This window comes from Colletotrichum siamense (genome assembly GCF_013390195.1).
Source record: "Colletotrichum siamense strain Cg363 chromosome Unknown KSG_Cg363_contig01, whole genome shotgun sequence".
Taxonomy (NCBI): domain Eukaryota; kingdom Fungi; phylum Ascomycota; class Sordariomycetes; order Glomerellales; family Glomerellaceae; genus Colletotrichum; species Colletotrichum siamense.
Genome location: NW_023501014.1, coordinates 792886 through 818416, shown reverse-complemented (window position 1 = coordinate 818416; position 25531 = coordinate 792886). Strand labels below are relative to the sequence as shown.

General features: G+C 54.8%; 7 protein-coding genes across 7 annotated transcripts; 4 read left to right on the top strand and 3 right to left on the bottom strand.

Moving 5' to 3' along the window:
* Positions 1–1974: 1974 nt before the first annotated feature.
* On the bottom strand, positions 1975–2832 carry CGCS363_v000204 (uncharacterized protein; the record flags this gene model as incomplete). The annotated part of the gene is made up of 2 exons (XM_036632053.1): positions 1975–2687; positions 2742–2832. The coding sequence occupies 2 exons, from the start codon at positions 2830–2832 to the stop codon at positions 1975–1977; spliced, it is 804 nt and encodes a 267-aa protein (XP_036502421.1).
* A 1852-nt stretch (positions 2833–4684) lies between these two features.
* Positions 4685–6480, bottom strand: CGCS363_v000203 (putative carboxypeptidase; the record flags this gene model as incomplete). The annotated part of the gene is made up of 2 exons (XM_036632052.1): positions 4685–4839; positions 4944–6480. The coding sequence occupies 2 exons, from the start codon at positions 6478–6480 to the stop codon at positions 4685–4687; spliced, it is 1692 nt and encodes a 563-aa protein (XP_036502428.1).
* An 889-nt stretch (positions 6481–7369) lies between these two features.
* CGCS363_v000202 (WSC domain-containing protein) lies at positions 7370–12379 on the bottom strand (the record flags this gene model as incomplete). Its single annotated transcript, XM_036632051.1, has 5 exons — positions 7370–8134; positions 8182–8261; positions 8312–10808; positions 10858–12207; positions 12299–12379. The coding sequence occupies 5 exons, from the start codon at positions 12377–12379 to the stop codon at positions 7370–7372; spliced, it is 4773 nt and encodes a 1590-aa protein (XP_036502427.1).
* A 3855-nt stretch (positions 12380–16234) lies between these two features.
* Positions 16235–18453, top strand: CGCS363_v000201 (uncharacterized protein; the record flags this gene model as incomplete). Its single annotated transcript, XM_036632050.1, has 2 exons — positions 16235–17647; positions 17695–18453. 2 exons carry the CDS (start codon positions 16235–16237, stop codon positions 18451–18453), a joined length of 2172 nt encoding a protein of 723 aa, XP_036502426.1.
* A 1448-nt stretch (positions 18454–19901) lies between these two features.
* apdF-5 (Aspyridones efflux protein apdF) lies at positions 19902–21431 on the top strand (the record flags this gene model as incomplete). The annotated part of the gene is made up of 3 exons (XM_036632049.1): positions 19902–20148; positions 20249–20624; positions 20678–21431. The coding sequence occupies 3 exons, from the start codon at positions 19902–19904 to the stop codon at positions 21429–21431; spliced, it is 1377 nt and encodes a 458-aa protein (XP_036502425.1).
* Positions 21432–22511: 1080 nt separating this feature from the next.
* Positions 22512–23564, top strand: PRR1-0 (Pinoresinol reductase 1; the record flags this gene model as incomplete). The annotated part of the gene is made up of 3 exons (XM_036632048.1): positions 22512–22541; positions 22610–23038; positions 23112–23564. 3 exons carry the CDS (start codon positions 22512–22514, stop codon positions 23562–23564), a joined length of 912 nt encoding a protein of 303 aa, XP_036502354.1.
* A 533-nt stretch (positions 23565–24097) lies between these two features.
* SRT1 (NAD-dependent protein deacetylase SRT1) lies at positions 24098–25531 on the top strand (the record flags this gene model as incomplete). The annotated part of the gene is made up of 4 exons (XM_036632047.1): positions 24098–24245; positions 24320–24522; positions 24585–24657; positions 24711–25531. The coding sequence occupies 4 exons, from the start codon at positions 24098–24100 to the stop codon at positions 25529–25531; spliced, it is 1245 nt and encodes a 414-aa protein (XP_036502353.1).

The following is a 25531-nucleotide window of genomic DNA, read 5'->3' as shown; positions in this document are numbered from 1 at the left end:
GACGGGGCCGCTCGCGGCCGGCGGCCCTATGAGAAGCGGGAAAGCCGCGCGTGGCCCTTGTTCCCCCGCTGCAACATTATCGATGGGGTCACCGAACGGGTGGCTTACACCGATACCACGGGGCCTTGCGAGTGGTTCGCTTTGCGAAATGGGGACTCCACAGCTGGGTTCTGTTCGAGTCGTGTTGGTGCTTCTGCGCCGGTTGGTGATAAGCCCGGAAATGCGGCATGAGGGGGGTGGTGTTCCGGTCTTGGTCGATTCCTGGGCAGACAGAAAGACGGGGGCAGGATGCGATAGGATCAAGTTTGGTGCGGGTACACGTGTAGAACGTTAGTCCTTCTCTGTCATGCGACCTGATTGTGCAGTAGTTCAATGGTCTCTCTCATTTGGAGCTGACTTTAGATACTTGCTCTGAGTGGTGTCCAATGGAGAATGTTTCTCCAATAGACACAGCTCTTCTGAAAACAAATGACGTTCGAAGCATCCCTGAGAACCAGGCTAAGCTTTTTAGTGCATTTCTGGGCAGGGCGCGCCGCGCCGGGAGCCTTTGCTCGGCACGGGCTTCGAGTCGTGCAGGGCTGGTGTACAAGGTACAAACACCACTCAACCCAGGATAAGTCGAGTGCGGGGGCCTGAAGCTCATGGAAGATTCCCGTCACATCGAACTTTCTCGGCGATTGCTCAAGTGTTATCTGACCTCGGCGATGTGGACAGAAGGATTGTGTCGAGTTCTGTTTGGTCGTAATGTTGAGGGAGAGAAACAATGTTTTGAACCGGGAGCCACAAACAACCACAAGTACCTGGATGAACCATCATGCGCAAGTCACGCATTCCCTTGCCTAACCCAGCGACCGCGACAGACGCAAGGCAGCGGCTCAAGTGTAACCTACCCTGCAGGATCGGCAGGGACGGCATTCTGAGTTTTTCAACTCACAGTCTCTGTGAGATTATAGGACCAATGAAAGTTTTTGAAAACTTCACAATGCTAGACAATCCGATCATCCATGTTCATGTCGTCCGATGACCTGGTTCACCCACGTCGACCTGTGGAGCAGCCGAACGAGCTAGATCGCCGGGGAGGCGCACCCGGGCGGGTTTCATCAGGTCTTGCGGCTCAAAATCCTGCATGGGAGCACGTGGGAATGAATTGAGATGTGCCATATTGAGTAGAATGGATTGCGTGAGCTGCGTGTTCTTCCATGAGTTTGCATCACCGGGCCGGGGTTGTCGGGGCCAATGAGCGGCCGTCCGCAGCCCACGTGGGCGCCGGAGTGGACTCGTTGGCCCGAGAAATTCGGCCTTCGCTTCCGGCTCGCAGCTTGCTAGCAGATGCCATGGCAAGATTTCATGCTGTGGCGTGAACCTCCACAAATTGGAGTTGGTTGGGCTCAAAGGTAGAAGATTGACTTACGACTGGAATATATATTCATGAGAACACATACAGCGTGCCGTACTGCTGCAGCCACAAGGAGCGGGGGTTCATAATCCATTCTACGTCGTCTTTTGCCGAACATCTTCGGTGATAGACGCCCAGAGTGAACCCGAGCGATGGGCTTGGAGCTATGAGATTGAGCGTGGATGAGCGAACTACTTTCTTTGATACCATTCTCGATGCCTTGGCTTTGTAAGAATTGTTGATGTGTTTAAATTGGAGCAGGCCGGTGGTATGAGCGGCATGTGAGTGTAGTACGGGTTTATTTCAAACATTGGATACATCATACAAATGCCCACTGAACTAGCTTATCTGATGTTGAAGTTGACGTACCGGTGAAGAACAGACGTCAGAGAAGTACTGGCAACGCGAGGTATGAATTGGATACCTCTCAGAGGGCGGCTCTAATACATACGATCTCGCTTGAACGTGCTGCTGGACATGACGTTTGTTTATTTGTGAAGGCAAAATCATTCTTCAATTTGAATGCTTAGCGATGAGCTTCTATTTACACAGCAATATTCGATAGAGTGCTACTCCACCTAATACATGTTCCCTTCCAATACCTCGTCCACGTCCAAGTCCTCAATGTTAGGCACCTCTCTTTCCCGATATCGACAATACCACTCTAGCAACTCCGGGATCGTATCAAAAGTTTTGCAGTCGTCCGGGCCATAAGCCATGTACCGCCAGACCCATGGCTCAACATCCCCGTCGGGCCGGTTTCTTCGGCAGTAAACTATGTAGAAGAAGCTCTCAACGCCGTGCCCAGATTCCCATCCAGCAGCAACTTCCCAACAGCCGTCGACTGTCAGCTCGTGAGGTTTCTTGACCATAGCATCGATCGTAAGATCCGTCTCAGCGCCCGCCCCGGTCCAGAACATGGCCTGATACGTCCACTTGGTCTCTCCCATTCCGGGTCCAGTCAATGCACCCACGTACTCCGCAAGAATTCGAAGGTCAGCAGGAGCTGTGATACTATCGCGAACTTCGTCGAGACATTTTGCCCTCAGAGCGCGCTCTAAACAGGAGAAATACAACTCTCGCTCATCGCTGGTCGGAAGAGACCACCCGCAACCATCGAGATCGCAAAGCGGTGCGAGCTCATCGAACTTCGTGAGTATATCTTCTGGACTTGATATCAAGGTCCGGGCATCGTTCCGAGCAAGGACGCTGCCAAAACAGTCTATCCTCATGTCTTCAACTACATCTCCCCAATCTTCCGGGTCCAGCTCAGCTTGCGTGACAACTTGCACTAGATATTTGGGTCAGTCTGACTTCACGAAGACTATCCTTGATGCCTACTCACCGTAGACTTCAAGGGCACGGCGATTGCGTTCACCTATGTGGGCACGATACACTTCAACAGCAGCCTTAATCTCGTCGCGCGTTGAGTACATTTTCGCGACAACGTGGTTGAAAGCAGTATACACTAGTAAAGGGGCACGAAAATTTCCAAAGAACTAGAATTGGCCGATGTTGACGCAGCGGGTTCAGGCAAAGTAAGATTGGTTCAGGCGAAGTAAGACACGGGTTGGTCTGATGAGGGGAGCGCAATGAGTCGAGATTAGCGACAATGAATCACCCTAGGTACAAAATGGTCTCCTTTCCTGTTTCTTGCATAAAACGGTTATCGTGATTAAAACATAAGGAGCAAACCAATAGACTGCAAATGTCCTGTTGGTCGTTGTTCGTGTTCAAACGATCAGGTTGGTGGTGTCTGTTCTAGTTCCTAGTGACTCCACTTACCGCAGGCAGACATGTCAGGTTCCTCTGAACGGCATAATCGTGTGTGGCAACTCACAACTTCACCGTCAACACTGATAATTTGATGCCGACATCTTTTTCTGAGGGAAAATTCAGCCGATCCTTGGTCCGAGATGGAGCACCCTGCATCGTGACGACTTGGATTTAAATATGCGCTTTTGACTAGATGGGTGTTGAAGGAAGTCCCGAAGGGGCTGCATTAGCGCCTGTCATTTCGAGTTGAAAAAGGTTTCACTGCGATTTTAACCACCCCAGAGGCAATGAGTACATACGCCTGGCCACGTGGCATCGCACACTGGGATGTCAAGAGACGCACTTTAAGCATAAAGATGACATCTTAATGATATGTGGAAGATGTAATGGATCGGAGGCGTCCGGAGACTCCATCTAGGCAGTTTTCTAGGACCACGGTGACAACCAAACCCTTGAGGACGATTGCTCAGCATGCACACTGAAAGATAGTGACATACAACTACTACGTATTGAGATGACCATGCTAAATTCGTTTTCAGTCAAGATTTCTCTTTAGCTATTCCATGAGAGAATCAAGACTGATTCAAAACACACTAACAATTGCTTGCTGGACTCTAATCAAAGTAGGCCTCCCAGCACTTGGCGAGGCGCCTAGTCCCAGCCATGCAGTATGATCTTGTGTCGGGCTGTTTCCCATCTATTGAGAGTCGCGTGTACGCCAAGATATGCACTGCCAGGAACAGCATCCTGTTAGCGTCGACGAAAACCGGGGGCTCACACACATCACATACTTCACTGCAATTTTAACCACTCCAAAGGGATTCAATACACATCTCTTTGACCCCATGCAGTAGTGCGCCAAGATATGTATTGTTAGTAAAGCGATGGTATCCTATTGGCTTCAACGACCTGATAGCATCCACCTGTTGTTACGTCGTGGAGACCTTCACAGCAATCTCAACCCCCACTAAGGGGATCAATACCTGTGGTCATTATCACCACCGCCAAGACAAGAGTTGTGCCGCGGGTGTGAAAGCCTCCTGACGCTTGTCTAACATTCCGAATGCCTGCATCGGCAACCATGTCTGATAGTATGATCCACATTTCAATAGATACACTTAGGGTATCTATCTAAGTGATGCTTTTGATGCATAAAACCGACTTCATGGAAGTATGATGACTGAAGACCCAAGCGAGGCTAATAGTTCACCTATATCATTATGAGTCTAAGAGTCTTTCCTAAACCAACACTATGAGGAGTATGCACTTTTCTGATTTGGAATTCAGATATTCACCTCCATGCACGTTATCATTGTTACTAGACCTGAACACCAAGTTACTTCATTATCATAATCTTTAACCCACCATCGTCATTTACTCTACCCCAGCTGGAGCTCAATCACAAGCACCTGCCACCAACACATCTCATACATCCTCGATTGGCTAAAACCTCAGAAACTCCCCTGGTTGTCTGAATCAGATTTACCTAAAACGTTTACCACGGTAGTAGATTTAGATATCCGCAGCATCAAAGTTGCGAATCAAATCATAGTAGAACCTCAGAATCTCCATGTGCGCAGAAATCTGGATCCTCTCATCAATCGTATGCGCGTTCACCGTGGCCCCGTTGCGGATGGGCACGAAGCGGTACACATTAGGGGTGAGGTCTAGAGACCGAAGTCGTCAGCAAATTTCGCCCTTTTGATCGAAAACACTGCACATCACAAGACAAGATTTACAACTCTGCCAAAAGAATAGGGAGAGTACTTACTCAGATAATGTCTCGTATCAGTATTACCAGTCATCAGCTCCCCAACAGGCACAACCTTGCCGCCATCAAACGCAAACGAGCTCTGCAGCGTGCCCGAGAACAAATCCCAAATCGGGCCCTTGGCCGGCGACACCGGCGCCACGAGCGTCTTCTGCGACGAGCTCAGGATCAAGGTGCCGTTGTAGTCAACCTCGTACTTAACCTCCACACCACCATTCTCCAGACCGACAGAGCCCGCGAGATCTCTTTTCTGTGCAGCAGCGTACTTTTCATACCCCTCATCACCCTCGAACGCCACGATCTTGACCCCGTACTTCTCCGCAATGCCAGAAATGTACGAGACGACGTTGTGCTGGATCTCGGGGATGCTGTTCTGCGGCGCGACGCGGTAGTTCACGCCGACCTTGACGACCTCGGGCATGGCGTTGATCTTCTGCCCGGCCTGGAAGTAGTCCACGCTCTGCGAGGTCTGCAGGCGGTAGTGCGTCGGGCGGTCAATCTCGACCAACGTCTCCGCGAGCGCCTGCAGATCGCCGTCTAGCAGAAGCTTCGTGATCTCGGGCTGCGCGTCGGGGGAGTACCGCGCCTGGCAGACCATGTGCTCGTACAGCGGCGACTTCGTCGTCAGCTGCGGCGAGTACGGGTGCGCCTCGAGCGCGACGACCATCTCCGAGACGATGCCGATGCCCGTGTGCGGGAAGGGGACCGAGGAGTGGCCGCCGGTGACGTGCAGCTCGAGCCAGATGTCGACGTGGCCCTTCTCCATCACGGCGGGGAGGGCGTAGAGCGTCTTGGAGTCGAGCTGCTGCAGGCCCATGCCGCCCTCGTCGAGGATCAGCGCCATGCTGTTGTTGCCCCATTTTTGCTCGAGGTGCTTGGCGATGTGACCTGCGCCGCGCCGGCCGGAGCACTCCTCGTCGAAGCCCGAGGCGAGGATGATGGTGCGCTTGGGGATCCAGTTCGGGTTCGCAAGGAGGGTTTCGAGCGCCGAGAGGAGGGCCGTGAAGGAGTTCTTGTCGTCTGAGACGCCGCGGCCCCACATCCACTCACCGTCAAAGTGTGCGGCGAACGGGGGATAGGTCCACGTCGAGGCGTCGGCGACGGGGACGACGTCCTGGTGGGCGGCGAGCAGGAGAGGCTTGAGGCCAGGAGAGGAGCCCGGGATGGTGTAGACGAGGCCGAAGGTGTTTACTTTGACGAGTTCGGATCGCGCGTGGACCGCGGGGTAGGTCTTGCGCATGACATCGTGGAGTTCGTAGAACACTTTCCAGCGCGGGTCGGTGTCAAAGTCGCCGAGATCGTCGTAGCAGATTGACGGGACGCGCACGAGGGCTGCATGGCGGGAGACTTGCTTGAGGATGGCGGCTTCGGAGGTGAAGAGCTCCTTTGCGGAAGGAAGACCGTCGGAGGGGGAGATTGGGGGCGGAAGATCGCAAGTGAAGGAGGAAGCTGAGGGGTTGGTGAGAGGATGTTGGTCAGAGGAGGCGACGACGGCCGCTGCCGCAGATAAGATGCTGATGAGGGTGTTGGAACGCATCGTGAAGCTGTTGTTGTCGACCGAAGGTGCTCCAACCCAATGCACTCAACTCCGGCTTTGAAATTGTCACCTTTCTTCGGCCCAAATCACAGAATTGAAGAAAGAGAACGCAAAGGCTCGCGGGAAGAAGTGTAGAGACGTCATTTTGTAAGCAGTCACACACACAGATCCCTGTGTTGCGTGATAGCCACCTCCATGCATCCTTCACCATTGACCAGTCAATGTCTCGAGAGCTTCCCCATCCCCCGCTCGCCGAGATAGGAGCTCTTTCACCAACGTGCAATCATTGTGGGGTTTCAACAGATAACGGCATAGAACCCCAGTATTTGCCGATATCCATGTTTCGGAGTCGGAGTCCACCCGACCGGTGCCGATACGGACATGTGGGCGAGTCAACGCCGCGGGCAACTTGCGACCTGCCTAATCAGAGAGCGGAGGCTGCCATTGGGTGTCGGGTATTTGAGGTGGGGGTTCACGAATCTATCGGCAATTCTGTCATCATGAATTCTGTAGGATCGAATGCTACACGCAGGTCAGTCGGTGAATTGCTGTGCTAACACATGAGAAGATGTCGACGGTGTTTGGCTCTTGTTCATTGACTCGCTTAGAGGTCTGGACAAAGTTAATTGAACCCGGGGCCGTTCCGTGGACCGGATGCGGCACGTGCAGCAGGCATCGGAGTCAAGCCATGACACGGGACCGGGGTATGGTTCACGCAGCATTTGAAAGACAGATTAAATAAGAAATGAAGATGTAAATATGCAATGACTACATGGCACCCGCTTATCGGTATGCTCTGGGTATGTGCTAAGTGAGATTTTCTGAGATTATCCAAGGCGTTTCCATGCCACTATTACTCCATTAAGATTGAATGAGATTATGCCAACGTTTAGGCAGTCTGGGTAACCACGGGGCCGCCGGTTGTCGGGAGTGCAACCGGCGTTGAAAGAGCGTACAGGTCAAACATCTTAGCCCCGCCGCAGTAATTGGCAGTGTTTGTTGTGGTCGTGACGGTGCCGTCGGTGGTGAAGGTACTAACACTGCCATAGCAGTAGTTCTTGCAGGCCTTGGTCCCGACAAGGGAGGTGACAACGCCGCCCTGGAAGTCGAGACTCGAGCCGCCGTAGCACTCGTGGTGGTACTCCAAGAACAAGTACGGCAGCTTGGTTGTCGGTGTTGGGGCCTTGCTGTACACCGAGTTGGCGTGAGCAATGCAAAGCTCAGGCGTGACGCTCTGATTGGCAAACAGCAGAGGAAGTGCGTGTCCGGTAGGCCGGTCCCTGTAGCAGCCAACATAGTAGTACCCGTCGGTTGCCGTGGCTGAGGCCGAGGACGACGAGCTGTCACTTGACGAAGGGGAACTACTTGTGGTTGTTGATGCCGGCACAGATGGCACGAGGGAGCTAGATGGCGCTACAGATGATGATGAGATCACCGAGCTGCTTGATGACGGGCTGGGATTCGCGGTGGACGATCGGGAGCTGAGAACTGCGGAGCTTGAAGAGGCGACACTTGAGCTGGCGCCAACAGAGGCAGAGCTGGAACCGACTGATGATGATTGAATTGTCGGGGTACTGGACGCCGACGATGACTGTCCACTAGCAGCAGAAAGCTTGAAAAGATCAAGGCGGCTGGTTCCTCCGCAGTACTCGGACTATTCACCGTTAGAAAACATCTTGCAACGGAGGAAAGTAGGCTAACCTGGTTGCCGCGACAGAGCATATCGCACTCCTTCAGCGGAGCCGGGACAGATCCCGCGTTGGTTGCACTTCCGCACCAGCCTGATATCATTGTTAGAAAACGTCTAGTAAGCACGAGACACGAAACCTACACTCTTGGGCGTACTCAACACCCATGTACTGGAAGTTGCCCTTGGCGCAGAAGGCCGCGCAAGCCTTGGTTGTCATATCTGCCGAGCCGAAGGAAGCCCCCGACAAAGCGCGTCCGTTGACGCCTTCGGTCTGGCATCCCAGGAACTCGTAGTCGCCTGCTCGTGCAGCGTGCTGGGGCTGAGACGGTGCTTGGTTGGGGATTGTGTTGTTATAAACCGAAAGGCGGAAGCCGGCACCACACAGACCGACGGAGGAACCCGCACAAGGCGAAGAACATTCGGCTTCTGAGGTTGACATCTTGGCGGCTTGCGCATCCCAACCGCAGTAACATTCGCGGCCATACTCGACACCGAAGTAGTTGAAAGCTCCACCACCTGGCGCGCCAGTACTGCAAAATGCAGCGCACTTGGCCAAGCTCATGTCGTCCGAGGCGGACGACGCCCCCTGGAAGAGTCTCTCACCGTCCACAAGGTCCTTGAAGCACCCAGCGTACTGCCACTGCCCGCCGATGATAGCTGGCATCTGAGGATTGAGGGGCGACACGACAAATGTTGCAGATGGAGTCGCGCTGCTGGAAGTCGTGGAAGTGGGGGTAATTGTCGAGACGAAAGCGGTGCTGAGGCTTGAGCTTGGGGGACCAGACGAAGCACTGGACGCTAATGACGACGAAGTCACAGATGCACTTGAGACACCGCTGCCCGAGGATGTCGCAGAGCTGGTAATAGCCGAGGAAGATGCTACAGAGGAGGCTGGAGGGACGCTGCTAGCGGACGATGCTCTGGTGGAGGACCTCGTTGATGCTGGCAGAGATGAGCTAGAGCTGGGGTTCTTGAGAGACTCGTAAAACCCAGCAATGTCGAATGATGTAATATCGGCGTACAAGCTCATGTGACCGTTATCACCACCACATGCCTGAGTGTCATCTCCCGTGCAATCGAAAGTGCAGAGATTGAGGGACTCGTCCTCGTACGTAGACGGATTCTTGATGCTCGAACCGCACCAGCATTCTTGGTGGTACTGGACACCAGATAGGGCAAAACCTCTGTCGTTGCAAATGCCCTGGCACTGCTGCAGCGTGTTCGTCTTCTGTTGAGCAGCAGTGTTGACAGAGCTCTGAAGATTGCGGCCCAGATTGGTAGTATCCTTGAAGCATCCAACATACTGGTATTTGGCGGTACCGTTGGTAAGAAGAGGCCCGACTTGCTTGCTGACGACGGTCCCTTCGAAGACAATGTCGTGACGACCCGAAACTTCGCCGGTGGTTGAGTTAAGACCGTCGGTGCTGAGAGTCCACGTGGCCCGCAAGGCCTGGGCAGGATGGTTCGGTTGAACCGGTGCGGCATGAATCCCAACGCTTCCGATGGAGCAGCTACCGCCGACAACTTGCGTTCCCTCGGTGAGCTCGTTGTTAGGGTTCAAAGCGAAGAGCTGCGAGGTGGCGGGGGGCTTGGAAATGGTGATCGTCAGAGGGGCATCGCCCTTGTTGCAGACCCTGATTTGCTTGTCAACAAGGCCTCCTGCAACCACATTGCCATACGAGACGGTGTAGTTTGAGAGCACAGTCCAGCCACCGGAGCCATTGGAGACTTCGAACGAAACAGCAGGCGGGTCGTTGACGGAAGCACTCAAAGTGAGCACAGCAGTTCCTCCGTTAGACCAGATGGTGATCTTTGACAAGTATGATCCAGGTGTCTCCCTCAAGAAGCGGAGGGCGACTGTCAGACTCTTTCCGGCTTCAAGAGTGGAGCCAACGGTCGGGAAGTTTGTCGATGAGAAACCAGAGCCAAGCCCGCCATCACCGGTAAAGTTGGCGTAGGCGCTAGTGTTCGTCTGCCAGGCAAAACCGGTGAATGTCAAGGTGCCGTTGCCAACATTTTGAATGAGAGCAGACCCCGTGAGACCGTCAGGGGCATCACGTAGGACTAATCTACCAAAAGCAATGTCCGACGGGGTAGCACTCAAAAAGGCGCCCTGCCTGACGACAGTGCCTTGGACGGACACCAGCACGCTAGTTGCGTACTCTGCAGGAGGGCTGATGGAGAGCGTGACAGCGCTAGAAAGGACTCCAGGCACAATCGATACGGCTGGGTTGGAGAGGTCGAAAGTGACGTTCAAGGAGAAAGAAGCCCCTGCAGCGACAGCGCCCTGGGGCAGAGTTGAGTTGGAGCAAGTGAAAGTAGGATCCGCAGAAGTGCAGCCATTGACCTTGGTAAGGGCGACGTTGGCCTTGCAGTTGACAGTCACGCTGGCGGTGGAACCAGCTTCAAGAGAGCCAAAGTCCACTGGGCTGGTGCAGTTGACAGCAGGGTTGACGGGAGATCCCAGAGCCACAAGCCTGTTGTTGTTGACGTTCATGAAGACACGACCATCCCCAAAGACCGGACGCTGGAACTTGTTGCTACCTTGGGTGGAGGGCAAGGTGATGGGAATCATAACGCCGTCCTGAGGAACGGCACGGAAAGCTTGGAGACCGACGTTGACATCCGCAACCCAGACCTGTCGGGTGTTAGTCAATGGATATCTCAAAGGGTGAGGGGAACATTACAATGCCAGTACCAGGCTTGCCGTTGTCAGATGTGATAGTCATTTGGCCAACACCAACGCGACCAGCTCCGACGAAGGAGGCTGATTTGCCGGCAAGGGTGAATTGGGGCGCACCTTTCGCGTCGAAGCCAAGCTTGTACGCAACAAGCGGGCCACCGACAGTGGTCGCGTAGATGTAACCGCCCTCGCCGGGGTAGCTGCCGAATCCGCCGTACAGTGAGAATCCAAGCTCAATTGTCTGGATGATGCCATCGCCGCCGTCAGCCGCCTGTCGAAAACCGCCGAGGTTGTCAGCGTTCATGACGTAGGCTCTGCCCTTCTTTCCAGCCGTGACGCACATTCGGTTGACGCCAGTGCCCTTGAAAACGGTTGGGTCCAGGACGGCGAGTCCCGAAGAACCGACATCGCGGTCACCAGCATCCAGTCCAATGTAGTCATATGGCTGAAAGTAATCGATCAGGCTCAACTTTCCAGTCGACGCTACCTCCATCTTTACCGTGCACTCGTCGAGGGTGGACATGTAGATTCTGCCACTGGCGGGGACATTTCCGTTGGCGTGTCCCTGACCGTTGCCTGCCACGAAGTAGACGTTGTTGCCGATGACGGGCAAACCCATGCCACTCTGCCAAATTCCTGCCTTGCCTCCCGTTTCGGCTTCGAGATCAAGTGGCTGCGGCTTGGGAGCTCCAGGAGCGGCTTCCGTGGCCCACATGCTCACTGGGCCCACGCCGGGTGTCTTACTGACGGACACGAGGTAACCAGTGTAGTTCCAGCGACCGCAGTGAGAGCCGAACGCGGCGACGATGTGGCCGTTGAGCTCGGCCAGAGAGGGTCGCTGCAGGGCCACACCACCGACGAAGTACTTGGCTGGGTCGTTATCGGCATTGATGCCGTCAATCAGGACGGGGAATTTGTCGACATCTTCGAGCGAGGGAATACGAATCGCGTACATCTTGTAGACACCGTTGGCTGTGCCGGAAGTGGTCCCGTCTCGGTAGCCCTTGGAGAAAACGTACATGATGCTTGTCGCGGGATCGATGATGGGGGTACCGGTGATGCCAACCCAGTTCGGGATGTCGCCGCAGTTGCTGTCGGCAGCGGAGAAGGGGGCCTGGAGGGTTCTCTGCTTCAGGATGTTTCCGGTCTTACTGTCGAAGATACGAATGATGTTCATCTCAGAGGCGGTGATGACAAGCTCGGTGCCCCCCTCAGGTGTGTAGACCAAGGGCTTGGCCAACCAGAACTCCTTGCTGTCGGGGGAAGTGAAAGTCCATAAGTTTCTGAAGCTTGAAGAACCGGCAATGTTTGGGTCAAGGTTGTGGTTAGGGAGATAGCCCGATTGAGGCAAATCCTACAACAGTACGTCGTCAGTCCACATCCCATCGTAGTCGGTACAATTCAAACATAGAACCAGTGACTTTGGAGGAGGGACCAGGACTTACAGCATCACGGTATGAATCGGTGGAAGCCAGCGAAGCAACCAGTGCTGGCAATGAAGCCAGCACTCCGATGGACAACCTCATCCTGGCAGACTGAGAAGGGAAAGAAAGAGGGACGAAATGTCTGCCTGGACACAGAAGAAAACCCAAGAGGTGCCTTGAGGAAGTAAAGAGAGCGTGGCACTTGAGAAGGACATGATGAGGATCTGGGGTTGCGCGAGATAATAAACAAAACCCATGATGGCCAAGATTGTGAGCCAAGAGCATGGCACCCCTCAACACGCCAGATGGGGCACAGCCGCGGCCCTTCCGTCGCGGCCGACATCGACCTAGCCCATGGGTCGAACTAGAGCTTCTCCATCGAAGCTAGGCGTAGGCGCAGAACATGCGCTTCATGCACGACCAAAGTGTTTGCTCGCATGGTTTGGCGAGCTGGCAGTCGTGCGTGTGGAGGAAGGTTGTGAAGGGATGGTGCGCACGCCTAGGCTTGTTTGATTAGGGCGAGATATTGAAGACGCCCGAGACAATCCAGGGAAGGCGGGAAAGGCATGCCGAGCGTGGAAGCAGGGGAGAGCTGCTTCTCTCAGCTCTGGCACAGCATGTAGACCACAGGTCAGGGTCGGAGAGAATCGTCCAAAACAGCAACGAGCACAGGCGCAAGCCCAGAGCCCAGTGGAGCGAAGTCAAGAACCGGGAGCCGAGTGTTGTGCATCCGTAGCAAGGGAGGGACTGTGCCCTTGGGAGTTGGCGAGACATGGGGCATCCAGGCTGGCGGATGGAAGCCATGCGACGAGCCAGGGATGATGCGATGGTGGTGTGCTTCAACAAGCAAGGCGAAGCTGGCAGGCTGCCCAATAATTAGCCCAGTGGTCCATCACAAGACGCATCTCATGGATGGAATGCCTGGAATGCGTGGCTGCACGGAGCCGGGGCCGGAGGCCACGATGGATGTGATTCAATTGCTTTGTTGTCTTTGCTGGTCAGGTATCTTTCCGACGCCCGGCGACTAGTCGCCACGAGTAGATTGGGTTGACATTGTTTGCAAGGCATGTTGGATCTGGCCAGGACGAGATCTGCCGTGGGGTGGGCACGTCGAAGACATGCAGAAGAAACAAAGTCGATTGAAGGGGCTCCGAAAAACGAAGCCAACACTAAGGTACGGACGGGAGGGTGGAACAAGCTCCGATGCGCAGGGAATGCAGCTTGGGGAAGAGATTGGGGGCGTCGGGCGCTAGTCTTGATGGAGTAAGGTGTTTACTTAAGCGAGCAGCATCACCTGCAGGCAAGCCCGTCTGCACTCTGCACGGAAGGAGCGCTCCAGCACTCGGGTGCACCTGCACCTTCCTGCAGCACGATGCAAGGGCGGAAGGCACACGGAAGGTGGGCTCGACCGGAGGCAGCTCGCCGCTAAAGCACGCAAGAAATACGGTTGAAAATATGGTTGTGTTAGTGGTCGTTCGCTGCACCGGGTCCTCCTAGCATTAATCCAAATCAGAGAATGATGACGTTGAAAAGACAGGGGTGTAAGCTGTGGACTGTCGATGCCATCGATGCTTGCAAACCCGACTATTGCATTCTGCGACTGAGGTCAGGTGCCATCGTGATCTGGCTAAGCAAGAAGGCAGGAGGGCAAGCACCTTCAGCTCGCCACTGCCATGTTCGAAGTGTGCTCTTTCCATCCTCGCTGAGTCTGGGGCGTCCCTTTCGTCGTTCTGTAGGTAGCCCTTCCATATGCAGAAGGGGCGGGGTGGCGGCCGTACCTGCGTCGCGACTGCAGAGGCAAGTGTCTGTCGATTTCCTCTTTCCCCTCCCTCTTGCTGAATTGGGTGATGACAGCCTCCCTCCGTCTCCTTCTCCTTTGGCATGCCTCTCCTCCAACATGCATCTCGCCGCAGTCGACGAGAACAAACCGCATCCTTCCGTCTCCAGATGATGATCATCCTCACCACCCCTACTTATATTCGATGCCGATATTACCGATGCTCCCTCTGCTCGACGCCAAGCTGAGGGACGCTTGCTTTTGAACATGCTCCACCACGACACAAGGATCGCGATAGATCCCAAACATTGGACTCACCACGCCGCATGGCCGAATTGCGATAACCTGCTCTCGTACGACTGCTTACTTGGCTCTCGCGTCCTCCGCCTCAACGCACCACACTTCCCTGTCTCCAAAGTCGATTTGGGCATTTGAGCCCAAGGCACGGCACGGCCGATTCTCTCCCTGCGTCTGGTGCCTGAGCTGCTGCAGTGCAAGGACATCCTGCACCAGACACCGGTCATCCCATCGCTTCGTCCAAACCAGCTCGTCGGGTCTCCTGTCATCCCATCTCTTCAGTCTTCCCTTGGCAATCGTCCACCACCATCACCGCCCGCGGTTTCCTCACACGTCTTCTTTGTTCGTCTTGCCCGTATTCATCTTCAAGAGCCTCGAGAACTACCAACTGTTGGTTGGCCCCCACGATGAAAAAACAGATCGGCAATCAAACTCAGGCCACGGACCAACGATGCGGCATGTTGGGCACGGCTCGCCTGGGTAGCCGCCACTATCACACTTGACGGCGGTCGCGATGCCGATTCTAGACCATCTCTCTCTGGAGTCTGAGCACCATAGACAAAACCTGAGCTTGCCTCATCATCGAGAGATGGACTGCGTCATGATTAAACCTGGCCGAATTCTCTGTTTCCCTTGATTGCACCCCACGTGCACTCAACGAGGAAGACGTTGAGTGGCATGCTTTGCTTCAGCCCCCAAGATCCACAGCTCCGCCCTTGCCGGTCTCGAAGTCCGTTTTGGTGGGGATTGACCTGACCAACGTTCCTGTCCATTGGAGGCTTTTTGCATCGACAAACATCCGTCAGTAAGCTGCTGTTGGTTTGCGAAAGAAGGGAAAATTTTCTACTCGGAAACGCTAGCTAAGCGCCTAAAAATAGGAGATGACGGGAAACGTTCCATCTGCCGGTACCCTAAAAAAAACTCTTCCCGTCGGTCTTCAGGTCTACCAGTCTAGCGCAATGCGCCGGTTGCCATCGATTCAGCGGCGTCTCTGCCCTTTTCATCATTGTTTTGTCGGCTATGGTTCCATGACATACAACGTTAGCCCTTGTCCCCTATGGCTGCGATTTTGCCAGTTCCGATTTGGTTCTTCGATGGCTAACACAGGATCAGCTTCGCACCACATCCACCTGTCGAACCGCCGACACGTCCATCACCGAGAACCAGCTCCGTGTGAGACGCGGGGGCCATCGGGAATTATCAGGACCCTGGTTCGTCGCCGTCTACACTCTTCAGGCGTTGCAGATTTCTCTAGGAGACTGTCAGTGGATCAAACCACCTGTGTGCTCTCACAGCGCCAGTCAATAGAGCCTCGTGAGCATCTGCAACGCCAGCCTATCCCCGCAAAAAGACGTTCGGCGGACCCGCGAGTCAGGGGGATCCGCATAGAAAAGACCCCTTTTTGCAGTAGAATACGAGCAGGCTGAGGACTAGCGTCCTCGGCAATGCAGTCAATGCCTTGGATCCACTGGTCATGTTCAGAAAAAAGATGGAAGTTCTTCGTCTGCTGCGTTGGTTACGATCAGTCTTGCCCCCATCATCTTCAACGACCACATCATTGAGGGGCTTGCAGCGACTGTCACTGATGCGCTGAAGAAGAAGCGCTGTCGCTCACCTTTGTTGCCTGTCTCGGGAATCGCAAACGAGGTCAGGAAGGTGCGGTGATGCTGGCACGCCTTGGCCTCGTAGGGCTGCTGGCCAGCTGCGCCTCTGGTGCCTATGTCCAATGGCAAACGTGCGACGAAGTCTCATCCAGAAACGATCCTTTCGCCCCTACGAGCCTCGATGCGAAGTTAAGACAACTAGATGACGGAGATGAGCGACTATCATTTCGGGTAGGGCGATGGATCGAAGAAGAAGAATGCGAGGAAATCGCCCGAATGATGCCCGCAGCGGCTCTAGAAATCCAGATGCTGGGACGATCATCGGCCTTCAGCGCAAAGACTAATACGACATGCGCGAAGCTCAACTTTGCCAAAGGCTGGAAGTCGACCATGCGAAACCCGGCGAGTCTGTACGTCAACTTCGATACCGATATTGGCCGCCTGCCTCCATTGTCGACATTCCATGCGACGCTGCATCTGCAGAGCAACGACTCCGAAGAGATCAGCTGCCGACAAGCAAACATAACTCCTACGCTCGATCCGACCACGATATCTGCAATTGGCTACACGACATGGGGCGTCTTCTTCTTCGTGTTTCTTGTCGGCGTCTTGCGCTCCGTCTACAGTGCCCCAGTGACGCTCGACGAGGAACAGCGTTCCATACGGACGGTCCTTCCGAACGTCGGCGATTGCTTGCAGTACATCCAATTTGTCTTTTTGACTGGTGGGCTCAGCCTCAGGTATCCCGGCTTCTACCAGCCTATGGTCAGCAACTTGAATTGGTTCTCGCTTTTCGTGGTTGGGCCTGTTACACACGGGGTGACTTATGACAAAGCCCAGGATGGAATCTACGTCATGAATGGCACGTATGGCGGTACATTTGGTCTGGAGTTGATGACCCAAATTGCAGGTGCTCCCATGACGATGGATACCTGGGTCAATATGGTTGTTCTCATGGTGATTGTTGCTCTCGGCTGCGCCGTGGTGATCGAGGTCGTGTGGCTCGTGAACCGTCACCGAAATTCCGATGGCGAGGTTTCTGAATCAACTGTCGGCTTGCGACACACTTTCAGCCGTGTCCTTCGAATCATACTGTCCTACTTCATGTTGCCCTTGGCGGCCCTCTCCTTTTATCAGCTGGACCACGCCTCGTTCTTGCCAGCATACCATACGTCCCTCGCAGTGGCGCTCATTGTTGCCATGATGGGCGCGTTCATTTGGCTTCTCCGTCAAATTCCTACGCACAGTCTTGGCGTCTTGATTTTCGACAGCACGAAGCGGTATAGACGGATCGCGCCTACTGAGGACTTCCGACGACATGACCAGACCTTCATTCTCATCCTATTCGTTTTGGTTTTCGTTCGTGGCGCGGCCATCGGCGGGTTGCAGATCTCGGGCCCGGCGCAGCTGGCCGTCCTTGGATCATGCGAACTTCTGCTCTTAGCGAGTATTGCCGGGTTCCAGGCCTATTCTACTTTTTCCATTGGCGCGATTGCGGCGACCATGCGCCTCTGCAGCTTAATATTCATGGTGTCGTTCCTGCCGGACCTTGCGGGACACGAGACGAAAAGCGCCATCGGCTACTTGCTTCTGGCACTGCACACCGGCATGCTTCTATTGGGCTTCTTTGTCCCGGCGGTCTGCGACCTTGTTGCGCTGTGCCAGACGTGGTGGAAAGCTCCAAGGCCTGACGTACGTTGCCTGTCTACTTTTGCAATCTATCATCTGACAATATATAGGTATATGGACTCCGACAGCTTAGACGTCGTCAGGTATCGAGAACAAACCTTTCTACAATGTACGACGCCGACAGCTCCTACGGGTTGCCCTCTGAGCACGACGCATTCGGGGAACCTGCTGCTGGCTACCTTCACCCAACGTACCGCCCTGATAGTCCCAGCACATTGCGTCTGAATTCATCAACTACATCAAGTCGATACTATCGCCCTCCTCGCTCACCATCGCGTGGGACGTCCATCTCTTCTTCCGATTACTATCGAAGATCCGAAAGCATTGCGTCGCCAGCTTCGTCTGCTTACCCACCATCGAGAAGCACATCCGCATCCACCACCCTGGCAGAGAAGCGATCCATCCAGCGTTCCGAGTCCATCATGTCGCCGGGTAGGCTATCAGAGGAATCAATAGAGGAAGAGGATTCAGCCCATGAGCCTCAAACATCATCGACCAAGGCCGATGGAAGGCCACTTGGTCCACGATGGAGCGACTACTCATTCCGCGAAGCCGACCTATACTACGGCGCCCCTAGACCGGCGCCCGCCACACGAGCATCTGAAGAAATTCCCCGCCCTCCTGCTCCCAAGCCATCACTTCGATCTACTTCTGGTATTTGGGCCAAGTTCACTGGCCAGCCAAGTATAGAGCACGGATTTCAGGTCGTGAGACCACCTCGACCTGAGCAGGGCTTTGTTGTTGTCAGACCTAACAGGCCAAGCAACCTCAGCAGTGGCTCAAGCTCGAGCGATGGAGAGACGAGATGATGTTAATCATATGAGGCGGCACACGAGAATCGTTGTTTACACAGACGGTTGACGTGACGTCAGTTTCCTAATATCCTGGGACAATGCATCGGAAGGGGCGCAACAGAGCAGAATAGCTCCAGATGAAATTCAGTACATATTTAAAATCCAGCCGATAAACATATTAATCAGGCGTCTGCATTCCCATTTACTTCAACCGTCGTCACTCAATTTACGTACTTGCGCATCCGTGAGGATCTGCACGTCTCAATCCAAGGTTATCTATGGCTGCTAGGCAGTGCTTGACTTGCTGGGAGCAAGATGCGAATTCAACAACATCACTACTGATGGATGAGCTGAACTTACATGCACGTCTTGTCAATCGAACTTCGTCCCATCACCTCAATCGTTCTAACCCAATTTGGGATAAAATATCCAGCTGGGGCCATGATGTCGTGTCAGCCCATTTTTGGCAGGTTGTCAAGCAGCTGTGGCCATGGCATCCTGGGGCTCCATCTCAGTGGCGACCGGCGCGCGCGCGGCAGATCAGCATGGATGTGGACTGCCTAAACAGGCGCGGTCCCCGGCGACGGGGGTCCCATTGCTTTTGATGATCCTTCCCGCGGCTGTCCTGAGATGGAGATGCAGTGCGGAATGATGCCGGAACGCATTTGCTGATGAGAGTAGGCGATTAAGATGAGTCTCTGAACATCTTTGGGCTGTGCTGAGAACGTTGACGTGCTGAACTTTGGATTCTTAATTTTTAGGATGACTTCGACCTCTCTCAACGAAGTATAATGGACCCTTTGGACTCTTTTCATCGCTTCCAACATCGAGCCAACCCAGATCAGATCTGCCGCGGCTTGCGGATTCCATCGGGGGTTCCGATCTGAGCAATCAACATGGAAGGTTGCGACGACCCTCCCGTCGACAGGGAATCGCCCATAAGAGAATCGGCTCACCCAATCCCCATCTCATCAGCCCATTGCCCATCGACTGAAAAAAATTCACAGCAAAGCCAGAACTTGGCTGGGGCCCAATTCCGTTTCCCCACAACCCGTTGATGTTTTGTTGGTGTGAAAGGGGGCCAGGCCAGGGACCACTGGAAATCTTTCGACAACGCCATTTCTGCTTAAGTGAGCGCAGAAACCGAAGCAACAGCGATCGCTCTCGGAAGTATTTTGCCAATGCCGAACGCGTTTTCCGATCTCTCTTGTGTCTCTCTGTTCCACTCCATGCATGCCAATCCTACCTAATCCTCAACACTGGCTCCCCTTTCAATCACTTAAACTTTTTTCACCTTTCACTCTGATCCTTCGCGCGTCCCTTGTGTCTCAGCACCCTCTTTTTGGCGCTTTTATCGCGGCTATTGCGACTGCGACTCGTCGGAACCAGCAGCAGCACACATAAACAAGGTTTCGGCGCTTGTTGCTCTAAGTCAGACCCGGCTCGGATGACCTGGCCCGGCAATGTCTTCGGCGCCGAATGAGAGCCCAAAGGGGCAGAATGAGAAAGACGCCGCCGCCGCCGCCGCCGCACAAGATGCCTCCGTTGTCGTCGCTGACAACGGCAGCACCAACGACAGCCCGCCAACGTCGTCTTCACAAACATCACCACCGGCAGAAAAGCCCGCGGCCCCTGCTGGGCCGCCAAACGGTGGTCTGCAGGCATGGCTCCACATTCTCGGGTCGTTTCTGTTGTACTTCAACACATGGGGTAAGTCTGGGATGGACGGCCGCGATGCAACACCATCGTGAGCCGGCGGGCGCATGTCCGCCTTCACAACGAATGAGCCCTGGCTAACACAACTTCCCAGGTCTGATATCCAGCTTCGGCGCCTTTCAGGCGTACTACGCGTCTGATATCTTGCGCGACAACACCGCGTTCCAGATCTCGACCATTGGCTCTCTGCAGAACTTCCTCATGGTGTTTCTGGGCTTCATCATCGGACCCATCTTCGACCTCGGCTACTCGCGCTACCTGCTCATCATCGGCTCGCTGCTCGTTCTCGTCGGACTCATTCTGCAAGCCTTCTGCCAGAACCTGTGGCAGTTCCTCCTCTGCCAGGGCCTCATCATCGGCATCGGGACAGGCTGCCTTTCCACCCTCGGCGTCGCCCTCCCCTCGCAATGGTTCTCGACAAGACTGCCCCTCGCCAACGGCATCGCGGCCAACGGTAGCGGCGTTGGAGGGTAAGCATCATCCCCGACTTCCTATCCGTCACCTCAGCTAACAAACCTCCCAGCCTCGTCCTGCCCGCCCTCTTCCGCGCGATGCAGCCCAAGATAGGCTTCCGCTGGACCGTCCTCGTCTTCGCCCTCATCTCCCTCGTGACCCTCGGCGTCTCCCTCCTCGTCATCAAGACCTCCTCCCTCAAGACGCCGCCCGCCCGCCGCCCCTGGATCGACCGCTCCGTCTTCCGCGACGCGCCCTTCCTCCTCTTCCTCGGCGCCTGCTGCCTCCTCTTCCTCGGCATGTACACCCCCTACGTCTACGTGCAGTCCTACGCCCTCGACAACGCCCTCTCCTCCCCGGACGTCGCCCTCTACCTCCTCTCCATCCTCAACGGCGCCTCCATCGTCGGCCGCATCGTGCCGAATTTCATCGTGCCCTACACCGGCATCCTCAACATGATCTGCGCCGCCGTCTTCGTCATGTCCATCGCCGCGTTCTGCTTCGCCGCGACAGACAGCCAGGGCAGCTTGATCGCGGTCACGGTCGTGTACGGCTTCTTCGCGGGCACGTTCTTCGCGCTGCAGCCGACCACGTTTGTGCGGCTCACGGCCGACAAGAGCTACATGGGCACGCGGTTCGGTATGGCCTTCACGGTCATGTCGGTGGCCATCTTGTTCGGGTCGCCCATTGCGGGCGCGCTGTCGAGGTCGCATGGGTATCTGAGCGGGTGGATCTGGAGCGGGTGCTGTCTGGCGGCGAGCGGGGTCACGATATTTGTTGCGAGGGGGGTTTCGGGTGGGTGGAAGGTGAATAAGGTGGTTTGAGGTAGCTTCTGTCCGTTTATTGTAGTATAACATCAAATTCTTGGCGGATATTGATTTAATTCTATGCGTAACTTATGACGGTTCGAGAATGGATTCAACTAAACCTACAAAGATGAACAGTCCAAATCCTTCAGCCATGTTTGTCTCTGCCTTCGTGGATGAACAAACTGCCGCAAACGAAACCGAGCACACCTTCCAAAAAGTCGAGTTGCCCGAGATCCATCCATCACCAGCCTCGCCCACGCCCAGAGATAGAGACGCATAAGGCCACAATGTAGGAAGGAGGCTGTACCAATACCAAACACCGAAGCTACCTACCGAAGGCTACCTGGTCATATCCGTGACTACCCGGAGATCGATCTGCTTTCGGGCCGTGACCAGGGCCCCTGCCGCAGCCCGGCAGTTTTTACCAAGCAAGGCACGCCAACAACACAGCCCGGAACAGGCTCGGAACAACACCGTTCGATTCGATTTGGGATGTGACGACAGACCTGCCTCTGATGGTGCCTGTGGGGGCGCGGGCCATGCATAGCATCTTATCAGAGGGCATTGAAGGGGGCGGGTACGTCGTTCGGTGGGAGCCGCCGCTACACTGACTCGTCCCAAGGCTCCGCAAGGTGCAACCCGGCCGTTGTTTCTTCAGCAGCTTCGATATCCCGCTCTGAGTTCTGGCTGATCTTTTGCCGGGGGAGGCATCCGTACCCGCGCTGCATGGAGCCAGGTTTTTGCCTGGGTACGCAGAATGAAGCTTGTAACGGCCGTGTAAGGTTGCACTGGCAGGGCTGCCCGTCAAGCTTGATGGGTGATGGCGCAAAGTTTCTAGAATATGGCGGGGGATGGTGGGAGGGATGTGCTGTGTAGGTATGTTCCTGCCCCTCCCCTTTCCTTGTCGTCGTCGACTGCCGGGAAGGGAGTATATAAGGCGACCAGTCGAGGAACGCAAAGTGCAAGGAGGTCGCGTTCTCGGGAAGCTTGCTGCGACTTACAAGATCTGAATATCTATTGAAGAGGTCTTTTGATTGTGGTGAACTTGGAATCTTTAAGGTGAAATTTAAGCCAGTACTATCATTCTTGTGAAAGATGTCGATCAAGACAGTCGCCGTCGTTGGTGTAAGCTAAACCCTCCCCCTCCCCCCTCTCCCCCTCCGCTTCAACGCGCTCACACCCGCCTCCCACAGGCTTCAGGCCTCGTCGGCCTACGCGTCGTAAAGTCCCTCCAGGACCACGGCTTCACCGTCACAGCCATCTCGCGCACCTCCTCAACAGCGACGTTCCCCGCAGGCGTCGCCGTCCGCAAAGCCGACCTCTCCTCGGTCGAGTCGCTGACCGCCGCCCTCGCAGGCCAGGACGCCGTCGTCTCGGCCATCTCGACCGTCGCAGCCGTCGTCAAGGGCGCGCAGGACCCGCTCGTCGACGCCGCTGTCGCGGCCGGCGTGAAGCGCTTCATCCCCTCCGAGTACGGCCTCAACACGCGCAACCTCAAGGGCGAGATCCTCGGCGACTGGCTGATTGCCAAGACCGAGGCGGTGGACTACCTGATTGAGAAGGCGAAGGCGCATGAGGGGTTCACGTGGACTGGGATTGGCACGAGTCTGTTCTTTGACTGGGTGAGTTATCCTCTTTTGCTGTCTTTGAGGGACGAGCTGGGCGGGATGGGATTTACTGACGATCGACGGGCAGAGCATCACGCGCGGCATCTACGGCATCGACCTCGCGAGCAAGAGCATTGACATCTTCGACTCGGGCAACCAGAAGGTGTCGACGACGTCGCTGGTCTTCCTGGCCGAGGGCATCGCGGCCGTGCTGAAGCACCCCGACGAGACGGCCAACCAGTACATCAACATCATCGAGTTCGACGTGACGCAGAACCAGCTGCTCAAGCTGTTTGAGGAGGAGACCGGCGCCAAGTGGACGGTGAACCACAAGACCGCCGACGAGGTCAATGAGGAGGGCAAGAAGAAGCTGGCGGCCGGCGGACGGTTCCCGTTTGAGGAGTTCTTGATCAAGTACCACTTCGCCGACGTCCCTGGTCACTCTATTCCGGAAGAGGGCAAGGCGAATAAGGTGCTGGAGCTGCCGCAGAGCGATCTCAGGGAATTCGTGAAGGGGTACATCAAGGAGAACAGCAAGTAAAAATAACTAGTTAAAATGAAGAAAGAGTGGTTTAGCAAAATATCAATAAGTTAAAAGTTAGTCAAGCATCGAATACATTGGTGATAATTGAGTGCAAGTTAAAATCTACTTCACGATTCAAAACGGGCTTCAAGGTGTGGGTATGGGCAGTACATGTATGATTGTTGAGCACTAACAGACCGTTATCGTCGAGTGGGGCGCTATTCACAACGATTTATCGCACCAAGCCCAATCCATCGAGCAGTTTGAGTCCATGGTGTGAATTGGCGTGAGCAGGCTGCGGCTGCTGCCTAACCGCGATTTAGTTTCCTCTTTAGAAACAAATCACGTGGGGTATTGGTCTTGTCATCTACCAAATGTGTATGTTCTCCAACGACATAAGTAGTGCCGTCGCGCATCAGTGGCTGACACAGATCTAGCATCTCATTCGCTCACACTCTCACGTTATCTCATACCTTCTTTGGAGGGCCTCTCTACATCTTCCATCGTTCAGCAACTTGTTCATCGCGCTCTCTGTTGAGCTCGATCCTGTCATGGCGGACACCGCTCCCAAAGTTGCCGAAAAGGAACGCCGTGAGGCGCCGGAGTCCGTCGAAACAAAGGCGAGACTGCTGGCGGAGAGAATCAGGATGAGCAAGCACTTCATTGCGTTTACAGGAGCCGGCATCTCCACGTCTGCTGGTCAGTCCACGGCTGAGATGATTCTATGGTGGGACGAAATCCTACAAACGTCTTCTAACGAGAGAGCGATCTAGGAATACCGGACTTCAGAGGCCCAGAGGGTGCATGGACGCTCAGAGCTCAAGGGAGACAGCGGGTCGGGAAGACGACGAGCACACTACAAGCTATCCCGACGCCCACTCATATGGCCCTGGTTGAGCTGCAGAACCGCGGGCTGTTGAAATACCTAGTCAGCCAGAATTGCGATGGGCTGCATAGAAGAAGTGGCATGTTGCCGGTAAGTTGAATTGGTAGCGTCGATGAAAACATTTGTGGGCAGCTAAGCTATAATCATGGCAGGAGCGAATTTCAGAGCTGCATGGAAACAGCAACAGGGAGTACTGCAAAGATTGCGATAAGGAATACCTTCGCGGTATTTATATTCTCCTTCCATGTTGTGTTGGTTGCATAACTGAATACTCTCAGATTTCCGAGCTGTGTCGACATTTGAAAAGTCCATTCATGACCACCGCACCGGACGCAAGTGCGCGAGGTGCGGCGGCGTCCTCCTCGACACCATCATCAACTTTGGTGAAAATCTCTGGGAGGAGCCTCTCTCACGCGCGCGCGAGAATGCAAGCAAGGCAGACCTATGTCTTGCTTTGGGTTCCTCACTGACCGTCAGCCCTGCAAATGAGATCCCAGAAACGGTCGGGAGGAAGAAGCGCGGCCGGACTGCTGCCGGTGGGCAGCTTGCAATCTGCAACCTCCAGAGCACGCCGATAGACGAGCTGGCGCAGCTACGGGTATGGTCCACCACGGACGACCTCATGATACAAGTCATGAAGAATCTCGACATACCGATCCCGGTGTTCATACTCCGTCGCCGGCTGTTGATAGAGTTTCAGACGACCGGGGACGGAAGGCACCAAATTACCGCCTGCGGTGTTGATGTTGACGGGACACCGGTGACATTTGTTCAGTCGGTCAAGCTTGCGTACAACAGGCGCGTTGCGCGATCTGAGCCCTTCGTCATCAACTTCCGCGGCGATATCGAAGTAGGGGCGCAGTTTGAGCTCGAGCTTGAGTTCATGGGCCACTATGCAGAGCCGAACTTGATGGTTACGTACCACTACACGGGCAAGATGGATGAAAAGGTCCTGCATTTACTTGAGTACAATCCGGCTACCGGAGAGTGGAAGACGAGTAGGCTGGTTGAGGACGCGGCAGCTGATGTTCAGCAAGAGGGTGCTGGTGATGTCGAAGCGCATGAAGATCACTCAATTATTGATCTTACGTCAGATTGA